This window comes from Schistocerca nitens, chromosome 1 (genome assembly GCF_023898315.1).
Source record: "Schistocerca nitens isolate TAMUIC-IGC-003100 chromosome 1, iqSchNite1.1, whole genome shotgun sequence".
In the NCBI taxonomy this organism is placed as follows: Eukaryota; Metazoa; Arthropoda; class Insecta; order Orthoptera; family Acrididae; genus Schistocerca; species Schistocerca nitens.
Genome location: NC_064614.1, coordinates 190,038,290 through 190,052,980, shown reverse-complemented (window position 1 = coordinate 190,052,980; position 14,691 = coordinate 190,038,290). Strand labels below are relative to the sequence as shown.

Genomic DNA, 14,691 nt, shown 5'->3' with positions numbered 1-14,691 from the left:
TATCAAGGTCACATTATGACCAAGGTTTATGCGATCATTATGGCTGATCAGGTCTGTCGCATGGTACGATACTTGTTCCCCAATGGTGATGCTATTTCGAAGATGAAACAGCCTGTTCAAACAGCTCGCATCATCCAGGACTGTTTATTTTGATATTTTTTTAAGATTGACTAAAACAGCTTAGAAAAACACTTGGAAAATAAGTGAATGGGGTAATTGTAAGAATCGAAGAAAGTGCCAAGGCTGGATGTATATATGTGTAGTAAATCTATATTTGAGTAAATACCTTTACTTCAAGTACTCAATCCTGTATTGGTGGGAAGCATTACATGTGAAAACAATGGAAAGCAGTTTCTGATGCAAAGTCTTGGAGATATATTAGTCAGTGAACTCAAGGTTAGTACTGTAATGAGGACTGTACCACACAGGTGAACAGTGAATGGGATCTAGACTTAAATAGCTGTGATAATGAGGTGAAGCAGGCATTTCAGTCAGTGGGGGTTCTGACTTTATAGTTAAAGTAAAAAATGAAAAAAAAATTCTACTGTATGTGATGAGATAAAGGGAGTGGGCAAAAATTTGGAAAAACTAAAGTCACAACACATAATCGTGCCTAATACAGTGTAGGGTAACTATTGACAGTCAAAATAGCTTCCAGCCATCTCAGAATGGATAAATACAGGTCTTGTATGGCTTTCAAAGGGACCATAAGCCATTCTTCTTGCAAAACATTGGCAAGTTCGGTTAACAGTGATGGAGGTAGACAGGCATCATACGCCCCTCTCTCCAAAGTAGACCACAAAGTCTTAGTGAGACTTCAGAACCAGCACTGAATCTAATTAGGAAGACACTCAGAAAATACAACGATCTGGCGACCAGGCCAAATGTAGTAACTACACCTGCACTACCACAGACGCTGATGTCAACACCTCTGCTGCCCCCGACACATGCCTCGGGCGCAGACCGCATAGGGAATGGCTCACAAAGGGAAGGGGATGTAAGTTGGCCATGTGCCCCAGGAGGTCAGTTTGGCAGTGCCCCTGCCATTGGAAACATGTCTGATCGCTGAAATATTGTACCTGTTGGACACTATGAACCGGTAAACATAAAATGAAGATATTAAGCCATTTCTTTTGATGTTGTCAGAGTGCGCGTGCGCGTGCTTCATTTTGTTGACTTTTAAGTTTTCTAGCATCTGTAAGAAGATCTTTGTAACTGCAAGAAGATCTTTGTAACTGCTTTGTTTATATAAGATATTTTGGATGTGTAAAGTGTACAAGAAGTTGTGTGTGATGTTAAATGTGAGACTCTACACAAATGGACCATTAGAAAACTTAAGTCAACAAAATGAAGCAGACACACACACACTGACAACATCAAAAGAAATGGCTTAATACACACAAAAAACGCACTTGAAAATGGGAATTATTTCTCGAAACGCGTCGTGCGAATAGTAAAATAAAGAAAAATTGTGACTGGTAGCAGAGGATTTATTTATTTATAAACAAACCTATTGTTTCTACAGTCGCAGGCTTTCAAAAACCATTTATAATGGATCAAATCAGATAAAATTAAGAATTGCACATGGTTGTACCTTTTACTAATGTGACATTAGATCCTGACGATACCTTTTCACCATTCTAACATCACTGCTTAACCCATTTTGTTGCCATGTGTCTAATATCCTTGCGAGTACACTTACTGCAGAAATTGCTAATTTGCTGTGTCTTTGTTATCTGCTCCATGCTCATTACGCATAAATGTTTGAGATAGTAGATAAGATCACATTTCAGCTTTCCATGTCAGCAAAGAAACTGTGTATTAATGAGGTAATACACAATAACAGGCCATAATGCATGCACTGCAATTAAGTTATCGTAACTTTAGTTTCTGCTTCACCATGCAGGTGATACTAATTCTTTCTTGCAGCAGCATATGCTCAGTTTGTACCTCCTCTTGGCCTTAATTCATGCCAACTGATCCTGTTGTTGCAACCTCTTTTTTCCATTATGACCCATTCCTAAACTGAATTGTGCCAGTAAGCTAATCTTTTAAATTTATTTTAATTTCCCTATTTGTCCCTTTTTTTAAAAAAATTGACAGGTTCATTTGTTGTCTTTACATTCCTCTCACTACTTCTCCATGCTTTCATTTTTATCCCTATATTAATTTTTACTTATTTGTATCTGTTTTAACTGTATTATACCCGTTCCTCTGGCTTTTCAACTGCCCTGTAAGCCATGCTTCAGTGAGTGCAGTGAAATGGTCATTCGGTTGACCAAAATTCAGGTAATTGATGCTACACTGTATCTTTGTACCCAATGCAAGTTAATTTCAGAAAGATTCTGCAATTATGAATAAATTTCATGCAGCTGCAAGATCATTACCAGTGTCTGTTTCTTCAGACATTTTTTAGAAGCCTCAACAAGCACAATGAAAATCGTAATAGTGATGTTGAATATGTTTGTCTCCTTGAAATCCTACACCAGGAATCAAACTAAAATTGTGAGTGATGGAGTCATAGACGGTATGACATACGGACGTTTGTGTCAGCGCTGGGAACATGCTCGGATAGCTGAATGGTTAGGGCAGCCATTCAGGACAAGCAGGAAATTTGAGTTAGTCGTGGTCTGGCACAAATATTCGTGTTTTATCAGTAGGTAATATCTTCATACCTAATGCGGCTAACGTCAGAGATTCCACAATTGCAAATAAATTTCATGAAATCAATGTATAATGCTAGAGGTTTATTCAAAACAAGAAAAACAAACTTATTAAAATCAATGAAAATAAAGGTTTGTTTAGATATTAGACACACATTTCATACTACGTACGCACTTTAGTAATTTTAACGAAGTATTGCAACCTTAATCATGAAATACATAACACAAGTCACGTAGGACAGTAAATGCAGTTTAATTTTGTTTTAAATATTTAATAATTGTCACATTACATAAATAGTTTATTATTTTCATTGCTGCTGCATCATGAATTTGTTTTAATTGCAGTAATCCCAAGGTGCCATTTAAAAACTGTTTCCGGGGCTTGAAATGCTTCCATATGAAATGGTTCTTTATCTCTGTTTAATTTTGTTTCATCTTCTTGTACTTTCTGTAGTTTGTTTGCCTGCAATAGGGTTTCAACAATTTTGCCATCCAGCATGATCCGAGAACTTCAATCACTACTATCACAAGTGAGCCACTCTTCTTATCAGAATCACAGTACAGGAATATTTGTATGTTTGTCAGCAGCTCATTTGTATTCTCCAAAACAGAATCATCCTTAAGAGTTATTGCTCCTGTTTTAGCATTTGTTCTAAGCTTTGTTCAAAGTCTTCCTTTCAGTCAATCCTATGCATCTGCAACAATGTAAGAAGTGTCCTTTAAATTCATTTCCTTCAACAAAAGACCAAATGACTTCTATGTTACCTTCAGCAACAGATAACGACCTTAGTAAAAGTTTTTTTCTGTATAGTGCTTTTAATGTTTCAGTAATATTTTGATCCATTAGTTGTAGTGAGTATGTCACATTAGGAGACACACATTTGATTGTAAACTTCCATTTCCTCTCTCCAACAGTTCAGCCAAAGGATGGTTTGGCGTATTATCCAGTAAGAGTAGGACTTTCCCTCTTCACTAACTTCGTACTGAAATTTTTTACTTTGTGGATAAAAGTTTTTGTCAAACCAGTCAGCGAATATTTTGGTATTCATCCACACCTATTTTCGGTTTTTATAAATCATATTCTGTCTGCTGTATTATATTCTCAATCTTGCACACCCTCTTATGTAACTTCAACTCTCATGGTGCTATCTGAATGGCACAGCAGAAATATTCATTCTTGACAAAGTAGAATTTTTTTCTGTACAGTCACATAACACTGCCATGTTCTGAAAATAGTGCCCTGTATCAGGAACGTAACTTAAGAACAGTTGCCCTTTAAAAAATCACAGAAATTAAATTCCTCTCAAACTTAATGGTCCACCATGTTTCACAATAGCCATTTCTCCCCTATGCTAGTCTACAGCTCACTTTCACCAATTCCCCCCTCCCCTATGACTTCTCCTTCCCCCATTTTACCAGAGTTCATTTAAATTTTGTTCTTTCCTAACAACCGCAGTCACTGTCATTTCAATCTTGGTACTTTATGGGGTTTCCAGCCTGCTGGGTTAATAAGGGGACTGAAACTTGTACGAACAAGTTTGATGTGGAAAATGGCCAAAGTTGCAAGATTCAGTTTCTTTATTTAATTGATTACTGTAGTCTGATTGAAATTACTTGATAATTGACATCTGTCACTTGCCATTTCAATGTTGCCACATCTGCTGCCAGCTGCAGCTTGGTTATAGGTGACTCATAAACACAGCGGGTCACTTCACGAATGCTTGTTAATGTGTAATGCAGAGCAATGTGGGAAGGGACCACTGGAAATAGGAGATCCTCTGTCGACAGCTGACTTTATATGACCAAAGACTGGACTGCAGCAGACGATATGTTTTGTAGCCCTGGATTTAAATTCGGGTCTTCATGATGTGCAATGTATCCCAGAAAACAATGATCAATAATCTGAAAACTTTGTTCCTGGGTTTAAGGCAAACCTCTAAGAGCAAACTCAAGACAGAAAAATGTCATATTATGTTTATTTGCATAGCCATCTTCTGCAACAAAATTTCAGTTTCAGCAGTAAAAGCAAACTGTAATTTCTCACTGTTCTTGATTACCTAAAACTGTCCTCATACTGGCTACGAATGAGCAGTCTTGGCTGGCACTTAGTTGCAAATTATAGGCAACACAAGCAGATTCCAGAAGTATAAGAACAAATAAAGTCAATAAGTGATGAAAATAAATGGTAAAGCATTAGATATAAAAAATAAAAACAGTGAAACCAGTTAATTGAATAAAAATGATAGTTTTTTGATTAGATGTAAAAAATGACACATACTGCATGTGATGGAATTTGAGTCTGTGGTCTTCCACAAGTCAGGTTTCTATGTTAACCATTACACTAGGCAATTACGCTGCAGGAAATTTTTATTTATGACTGTGGTGACCCAGTCACAGTGATTAAGTGCAGCCTTCAAAAATTTGACTTAAAGTAATATTGTATATATAAGCATATGTAATGCAGACTGATCTTTGTGACTGTAATAACTGTGTATGTTGAATTGCATCTTGTGCGGAAGTAACCAGTACTGTTTCCTGAGTGCTTTGTATGAAACATGTATATTTTGTTAGAATCATTTTTGTGCGTGCATTCTTAAAACATTGTCAGACAAAATAGTGTATTCTGTAATAGCATGCAAACCGTGTTAAGATCGTACCTACACTTAAATTAAAAACAAATTTCTCATTTAACATTGGCAGGAGTAGTTGGTTTGTCCTGCCATTGTTTGTTGCAAACCTTGACTTTGATAAGAGTATGTATGGTTGTAATGTGGTTTGCATGCTATGTCTGCTGGATGATTTGAAAATGGATTCAGGTAACCCGAAACTAGGCATCAATTAAATAAATAAATAAAAAAAAACTGAATCTTGCAATTTTGCAGTCTGCTACATCAAAATTTTCCTCCTCCTGCATGCCTCCTGTTCCTGTAATACTAAATGTTTACTCAAATCTGCTATAGTAATCTATATTATCCTTAATGTCCTTTGGTATTATTATTATTATTATTATTATTATTATTATTATTATTATTCTTTACTTTCTCAGACGTTAAGTCTGGTTAAAAATAGAAAGTGACGCGGACCTTGATCAAGCGTCACTTCCTTTTAACTGTATGGTATGTGTTATATTGCATTTAGGAACTTTCGGGTAATTGAACATGTATCAATAATTACTGATTTCTGTAGTTGTATATATAAGTTTGGATGTAGCTGTATTGCATTGATGTACTGGTGGATATTGTGTGGTATGACTCCTGTAGTTAATATAATTGGTATGATGTCAACTTTATCCTGATGCCACATGTCTTTGACTTCCTCAGCCAGTTGGATGTATTTTTCAATTTTTTCTCCTGTTTTCTTTTGTATATTTGTTGTATTGGGTATGGATATTTCGATTAGTTGTGTTAATTTCTTCTTTTTATTGGTGAGTATGATGTCAGGTTTGTTATGTGGTGTTGTTTTATCTGTTATAATGGTTCTGTTCCAGTATAATTTGAATTCATCATTCTCCAGTACACTTTGTGGTGCATACTTGTATGTGGGAACGTGTTGTTTTATAAGTTTATGTTGTAAGGCAAGCTGTTGATGTATTATTTTTGCTACATTGTCATGTCTTCTGGGGTATTCTGTATTTGCTAGTATTGTACATCCACTTGTGATGTGATCTACTGTTTCTATTTGTTGTTTGCAAAGTCTGCATTTATCTCTTGTGGTATTGGGATCTTTAATAATATGCTTGCTGTAATGCCTGGTGTTTATTGTTTGATCCTGTATTGCAATCATGAATCCTTCTGTCTCACTGTATATATTGCCTTTTCTTAGCCATGTGTTGGATGCGTCTTGATCGATGTGTGGCTGTGTTAAATGATACAGGTGCTTGCCATGTAGTGTTTTCTTTTTCCAATTTATTTTCTTCATGTCTGTTGATGTTATGTGATCTAAAGGGTTGTAGAAGTGGTTATGAAATTGCAATGGTGTAGCCGATGTATTTATATGAGTGATTGCTTTGTGTATTTTGCTAGTTTCTGCTCGTTCTAGAAAGAATTTTCTTAAATTGTCTACCTGTCCATAATGTAGGTTTTTTATGTCGATAAATCCCCTTCCTCCTTCCTTTCTGCTTAATGTGAATCTTTCTGTTGCTGAATGTATGTGATGTATTCTATATTTGTGGCATTGTGATCGTGTAAGTGTATTGAGCGCTTCTAGGTCTGTGTTACTCCATTTCACTACTCCAAATGAGTAGGTCAATATTGGTATAGCATAAGTATTTATAGCTTTTGTCTTGTTTCTTGCTGTCAATTCTGTTTTCAGTATTTTTGTTAGTCTTTGTCTATATTTTTCTTTTAGTTCTTCTTTAATATTTGTATTATCTATTCCTATTTTTTGTCTGTATCCTAGATATTTATAGGCATCTGTTTTTTCCATCGCTTCTATGCAGTCGCTGTGGTTATCCAGTATGTAATCTTCTTGTTTAGTGTGTTTTCCCTTGACTATGCTATTTTTCTTACATTTGTCTGTTCCAAAAGCCATATTTATATCATTGCTGAATACTTCTGTTATCTTTAGTAATTGGTTGAGTTGTTGATTTGTTGCTGCCAGTAGTTTTAGATCATCTATGTATAGCAAATGGGTGATTTTGTGTGGGTATGTTCCAGTAATATTGTATCCATAATTTGTATTATTTAGAATGTTGGATAGTGGGTTCAGGGCAAGGCAGAACCAGAAAGGACTTAGTCTCCTTGGTATATTCCACGCTTAATCTGTATTGGCTGTGACGTGATATTATTTGAATTTGTTTGGATATTAAGTGTGGTTTTCCAATTTTTCATTACTGTGTTTAGGAACTGTATCAATTTAGGATCTACTTTGTATATTTCCAATATTTGTAGTAACCATGAGTGGGGTACACTATCAAAAGCTTTTTGGTAATCAATGTATGCATAGTGTAGTGACCTTTGTTTAGTTTTAGCTTGATATGTCACCTCTGCATCTATTATCAGTTGCTCTTTACATCCTTGTGCTCCTTTGCAGCAGCCTTTTTGTTCATTTATAATTTTTTTCTGTGTTGTATGAGTCATTAATTTCTGTGTAATGACTGAAGTTAATATTTTGTATATTGTTTGTAGGCATGTTATGGGGCGATATTTAGCTAGGTTTGCTGTGTCTGCTTGATTTTTAGGTTTCAGATAAGTTATTCCATGTGTAAGTGTATCAGGGAATGTGTATGGGTCTGCAATGTAACTGTTAAATAATTTAGTTAGATGTGAATGTGTTGAGGTGAACTTCTTTAGCCAGAAATTTGCTATTTTATCATTTCCAGGGGCTTTCCAATTGAGTAGAATTAATTGCTTGGGTGACTTCATGTTGCAAAATTATCACTTCAGGCATTTGTGGTTTCATCTTGTATGTGTCTGTTTCTGCTTGTATCCACCGTGCATGCCTGTTATGTCTTACCGGGTTTGACCATATGTTGCTCCAGAAGTGTTCCATGTCTGTTATGTTTGGTGGATTGTCTATTTTTATGTGTGTGTTATCTATTGTCTGGTAAAATTTCTTTTGGTTTGTGTTGGATGTTTGGTTTTGTTCCCTTCTATTTTCACTTTTTTTGTATCTTTTAAGTCGTTTGGCCAATGCTTGTAATTTCTGTTTCTTTTCATCTAATTGCTCTATCGCTTCTTGTTGTGAGATTTTACCTAACCTTTTTCGTTTTTTTTTTTTTTTTTTTCCTGACATTTCATTTCTTATAAATTGTGTTAGCTGTCCGATGTCCTTTCTCAGTTTTTCTATTCTGATCTGTAGCATGTGTTGCCATGCTGGTTTTGTGGGTTTCTTCTGTGTGTTGGCTGGTTCTGATCTCTACCTAGTGTGTATATTTAGTGTAGTGAGTGCTCCTATATAAACCAGTAGTTGTAACTCTTCCATAGTTGTGTTTTCATTTATTCTGTTGTGTATGATTGAATTGATAGTTTTTATTGTTTCGACTTGTGGGTTATTTGGTGGTCTATGCAAGAATGGTCTAATGTCTGTATTTGTGTCTTTGTATTCTATATATGTCAGCTGAAATTTTTCTTCTATATCTAACATGTGTGTCACTTAGTGTTCTATTTGTGCTTGTTCTGGTGGCTGTCTTAAGATTTCGTTTTCCTCTGATTGTTTAATTGGTGCGTGTTGTTCTTTTTTTGTTTGCTCTGGGATGTTTGAGTCCATTACTGTATTTTCTTCTTCTGATTGCACATTATTTTGTTCCAGTATTTGTTGTACTTGTTGTTTGATGTTTTCTAATTCTGACTGGGGTATCCTGTTATTTTTGATTATTACACGGATCTGATCAGCCAGTCGTTGTTCTGTTAAAAAATTTAATTCTGGGTATCTGGTAATAAATGTTGTGTATACTTGTGACCTGTATCCAGTTGTGTTGGTTCCTAGGTTTGTTGCTTGGTAATAACAGAACATGAGGTCCAGAATGAGATTTTCACTCTGCAGCGGAGTGTGCGCTGATATGAAACTTCCTGGCAGATTAAAACTGTGTGCCCGACAGAGACTCGAACTCGGGACCTTTGCCTTTCGCGGGCAAGTGCTCTACCAACTGAGCTACCGAAGCACGACTCACGCCCGGTACTCACAGCTTTACTTCTGCCAGTACCTCGTCTCCTACCTTCCAAACTTTACAGAAGCTCTCCTGCTGTGAGTACCGGGCGTGAGTCGTGCTTCGGTAGCTCAGTTGGTAGAGCACTTGCCCGTGAAAGGCAAAGGTCCCGAGTTCGAGTCTCGGTCGGGCACACAGTTTTAATCTGCCAGGAAGTTTCAGAACATGAGGTGTTGATTAACTTCATCTGACCATCTCATCCTCTGTCTTTGTTTTCCTTCTAGGGTGGTTGCAGGAAGCATATTCTGCAAAACACCTCTATTTGGATTTAAATAATTTTCCAGTTGGCTAGCAGTGTCGTTACCATTGTGGGTGGGCATAGGGTTCAAGCATCGTCCCCGACCATGACGGCGCTTGTCCGAGGCTTCTTTAGTTCTGTCCTGAACCAACTAATCACACTAAAAGGGGGGTTAGCCCTATTAGTGGTTTGTTCTTTTCGTCGCCTTTTACGACTGGCTGAACATGCCGGAGGCATATTCTTTTCCCGGGCCTCCACAGGTTTTATTATTGTTTCTTTACTTTCTCAGACGTTAAGTCTGGTTAAGAGTGAAAAGTGACGCGGACCTTGATAAAGTGTCACTTCCTATTAACTGTACGGTATGTGTTATATTGCATTTAGGAACTTTTGGGTAATTGAACATGTATCAATAATTAGAAATCCGTAATTATTATTGTTATTATTATTATTATTATTATTATTATTATCATCCTTGTGAATGTTTTTGTAAGATGTTAGGTCAGATGTAAGAGAGAGCCTAAACACCCTAAAACACACAGTAAATAATAAATTAGTTAAGTGAACCTTGATATTTTTAAATTATCTAGGACTTTCGAATTTTTTGGCTCCTGGTAGCAATTGTTCAAATCAGTATTGTCGCTCGCTCTTTGTTATATATCCTGGAGCTGAACTATCTTGCCGAGAAGCCGAAGATTTTGATGGTAATGATTTCCAATTCAATCAAGTTTCATCAGTGTTGTAAACAAAGTCCAACTTGGTCATTTCCTCCATTTATTTTTGAAAACCATCTTTAAAATAAAATTTACTGCATCTACATCAGCAGACATTTTTTTACCTTGTATTTCCAGTTCACAGAATTCCATGGCAAGATATAAATCTGCACAACCATCCATTAGTTGCCACAAACAGCTCATTGCCACCCATTTATTTGTCTAACTGTTATGCCTTTTTCATTGAGCAAAGGACCAGATATTGGTTGCTCAGTTGATTGTTTTTGTAAAAACCATAATCACTTTGATGTTAACTCATGTCTTCATTATCAAGTTTGCAGGTGTACTTCAAAATTGAATTGGTATTCTTCTTAATATTGCTCCTCATACAGATACCTACATCACACTTATTGGCTGACTTAATACAAATTTCTCCCATGTTTTAATTAATCAGTGATGTTTATTATCTTCAAGTGATAACACCACTCTTTTGCACTTTGACATTTTTTAAGCACAGCTCTTACCTCTTCATTATCCCAGTCCTGTCCCTGTCTCCTCTCCCAGTCTCCTGTGGTTCCCACGCCCTCCCTTCTGAGAACTGCTCCCTGTCACTGGTAGAAGCAGTGTCTCCCTTCTTAAGCAGCCACTGGTGATGCCCTCCTGATGACCAGGTTACCCTGCTAATCCGCACTGCCAACATTGCTGTCCACCACTTGAACAGGCCCTGTTCATTGTCGTCTAGTTCTGTGGTGGAGCACACTCATTGCCACCGCTATCTGCGATTGTCATCGCGCCTTACATCATCTTAAGAAACACATATCGTCCGATGGTCTTATTACCTAAATATCTTTGCACCAAAGCCTGTTACTTAATCAAACAGGGCAAGTGGGTGTGTAGGGAATGCTTCATCTCCTATCTACGGTCATCAGTCCCTCCATCATGGGTGTGGGCTATATTCTGCGCACCTCGAGGTTGTCAGCGCAGTATCCCATTCTGTGTCGTCCCCTTCCAGGTGGCCTTTGTGCAGGTCTGTCAGTTCTCACGGAACACTTCGGGACCATTTTGTGATAGCATTGACGTCGGCCTCCTATTCAGCCGCCTTTTCCTCCGGAAGCAGAGGGCTGAAGCTAACTGCTTATGGTTTTACCACTTGCCAGGCAGAATATTACAACGAACCTTTTACTGAATGAGAGCTGCTTCTGGCCTTCTTTTCTTCCCATGATTCAGCTCCTGACACTGACTCCATCAGTAACCAATTACTTCAACACATCAATCCCCCATGAAGACATTGTCTCCTCCAGGTCTTGAACCATATTTGGCTCCAAGGCATTTTCCCCCTCTCAGTGGAAAGACAGTATTGTGGTTCTTGTTCTTAGGCCTGGCAAGGGTCCGTCATTTCTTGTTAGTTACCGGCCACTCAGTGGGACCAAAGACCCCTGTAAGTTACTAGACCATCTGCTGGCTCGTCAGCTCAATTGGGTCCTTGACTCTTGGGATCTATTAACTCCTTATCAGTGTGGCTTTCCCAAGGTACAGTCTCCCATTGATCATCTGCTTCAATTGGAAACCACAGTTCAGCATAACTTTTCTCAGTGTCGCCATCTTGGCGCAGTTTTGCTGCTGCTCGTGGATCCGGTTAACCATAGTGGTATCCGTTTAGCCATCACTGCCTTTCACACTAGCCCTGTGCGATCCCTTCCCTTTTGATTCAGTGGTCCCAGCTCCTGGTTTCCTACACCATCATATCCGCTCTCTCCTGTCCCTCCCTCCTGTAATTTTTGCAGCTTCAGACCATCGCCCACCAGCTGTATGCCCTCATGTGTGTTTACCAATTGGGTCCCGCCTAGCTTCTCTGCTGTGACTTCCATCTTCCCCCTTGTCCTCTTCCCCATGTTCTCTCCTGACCCCTCTCGACCCCACTTGTTTGAACCTCAGCTGCGGATTAGGATGAATCTCTTCTGGGGTCTGAAAGCCTCATAATTCCAATAGTGTTCCATTGTTTCTTCCAAATGCTCTTACAGGAGTTTCAGGATGCCATTGTTTTTTTACACTGGTGGCTCTAAATACACGTGTCATGTGGGATATGCCTTACCATCTTCTGTTAGCACTGGACACCAGCCCTTGCCTGCCATGCATAGAGTGTTTACTGCGGAATTGATGACTACCTGTTGGGTCCTCTGCTTCGTTAAATGGTCCTTATTAACCCGATTTTTGTTACACATGGACGCAATGAGTGGCCTTCGGGCTGTCGTTAGGAGTTTTCCTGCCATCCCTTGGCCTCTGCAATCCGTGACTTTTCGCTAATAATGGTGATGCTGCTTGTTCAGTTGATTTACTTTGGTTTCTTGGCCACATCGGTAAGCCAGGTAATAAACTTGCTGATAGTCTGACAGGGAAATGTTCACCTACCCCCCTCAATTGTGGCCAACTCTTGGGAGGATACCCCCACTGTCTAATGAACTTCACGCAATCAAGGAGGCATCCACCAAGTGGCACTCTAACCTCTGCCTATCCCCACAGGAATCTACCGTCCTCTGCTGCTTCGTATTGGCCATATTAGGTTGACACGTAGTTTTTACTACACAGTGAGCTGCCCCCCTCCTTCTCTGTGGGGCTCCACTGCCTTTTGACCCTTCAGACTAAATATGCCCTTCCACCTTCCTGTCTTGGGTGTTAATGGATGACTCTCGCATGGTCTGTCCTCAGTTTTCTTCCCAAAAGTGGCTTGTTCTCTCAGATTTAAGTCCTTCAATTTTGCTCTGGAACTTAAGTCCCTCATTGTAGGCACTGGTTGTGGAGACCTTGGCCTTGCCTTCATACCAGTCAGCTTTTCCTTGCACTTTGTCTGGTCTGTTACGCAGTTTTGTTTCCACTTCTGTTCTGTCTTTCCCTGGTATTGTCTCCATTGTATCATGATAATGGTGTGACACAGGTGTCAGGACGGGTCAGTGGCAGTGCTGCACGTAGGGTTTCTGAGGCACCCCTCCCCTCTGTTTCCACCCAACACCTCCTATTCTTTCCTCTTTCTGCTGCCCTGATGTCCATTTACCCTCTTTGTTTGTGCTTTGTCCATTCCTCTTGATTGAACTGTACTGTTTGTGTTGTTCCTCTTTCGATTTCTGCCATGTTAATCATGGGACAGACAACCTCACTGTTCGGTCTACCCCCCCACCCCCTTCCCCCCACCCCCTTCCCCCCACCCCCTTCCCCCCACCCCCTTCCCCCCACCCCCTTCCCCCCACCCCCTTCCCCCCACCCCCTTCCCCCCCACCCCCTTCCCCCCCACCCCCTTCCCCCCACCCCCCAGTCGGCCAATCAGTTAAATATATTAATTCTTAAAACATAGACAATGTAGCGATTTTCATTTATAATTGTGTTGTTCTACCAAGAAATGACTGGTTTTTTCCTAGGATTGTTCATTCATTTAATAATGCCATAATTTTTTTGTAGCTTTATCCTTAAAATTTGTACAAAAAGATCTCTCTATGTACTGTGCTAATAGAAATCTTCACTTCCTTTTCAGCAAGTTATCCTGAAGAATAGGCACTTGAAAGAAATAATAGACCATCTGCGCCGCATAATATGGGAAATTAACACTATGCTGACCATGAGAAGATCATAACTTGAATGGTTTTGACATTCTTTCAACAACTGTTAGTTTTGTGCACGAAGAAATTTAAGCAGTGTTATCTTATTTAGTGTATGTTGTACTGACCATCTCAAAAACATCATTGAGATGATATCTTATGTGAAAGTATTGCAGAAAAGTAACTGTGAAAGAGTGTTAAAATAAACTCAGATCGGTTTAGGAATTTGGGTTGAACTGAAATTAAAAGCTAGCTTTGAGAAAGACCGTATGTTTAATGGGTTGTTGCATGGTACTATCTTGTTTTGTAATCTTGAAATAAATTGTATGAAGCTTGGCCCACAAATCATTTGGAGCCCTTTGAACTTTCACTGCCAAAAACAACATAATCATGGCATTGTAATTTTAATATAAATGTGTTTTTTTGTTAATTGTACAAGAAATCTGTGTAACTTCACATGTTGAAAGTAATGTTGATTTTTTATCTTTTGTAATTGTTGAGTTCAGTTACCAGTATCAAATAGTATGGACATAACCAAATAAATATACTGGTCTAAATTAAGAAAATTATTTTAAAGTATTTTATTTATGAATAGTGAATAGCGAGTTACAGTACATAATTTATTACCTATATGCATTTCACCCAATCCTCTGCATCTGCAGAATCTGCAGGTAATCAACAAATGACATTTTCATTATTAATGAACATAAAAATATTATGTTGTAAAAGGAAATCAAATTTATTTTGTATTCAGATCTTACTTTTGGTTGGGGATACTATCTACATCAAGTAGAATCATTACATAAAATCCAAACATTAGAGAAAAGAATTCTTTGGAGAGGTGGGA

The 14,691-nt window shown here is 38.4% G+C and overlaps 1 protein-coding gene and 1 non-coding gene across 3 annotated transcripts in view; both read left to right on the top strand.

The window, feature by feature from the left end:
- LOC126245231 (mediator of RNA polymerase II transcription subunit 30-like) overlaps window positions 1-14,359 on the top strand; it is a 93,245-nt gene extending 78,886 nt beyond the window's left edge. Inside the window, exon 7 of one of the 2 annotated variants that reach the window (XM_049948298.1) lies at window positions 13,781-14,359. In XM_049948298.1, coding sequence (XP_049804255.1) covers window positions 13,781-13,879 — 99 coding nt within the window. In that variant the 3' untranslated portion in view covers window positions 13,880-14,359. The remainder of the gene's footprint in view (window positions 1-13,780) is intronic. The other variant, XM_049948299.1, reaches the window with a different exon arrangement.
- On the top strand, window positions 9,369-9,443 carry Trnas-uga (transfer RNA serine (anticodon UGA)). Its single transcript has one exon. It is a non-coding gene; the product is annotated as a tRNA-Ser (tRNA).
- Window positions 14,360-14,691: the final 332 nt, after the last annotated feature.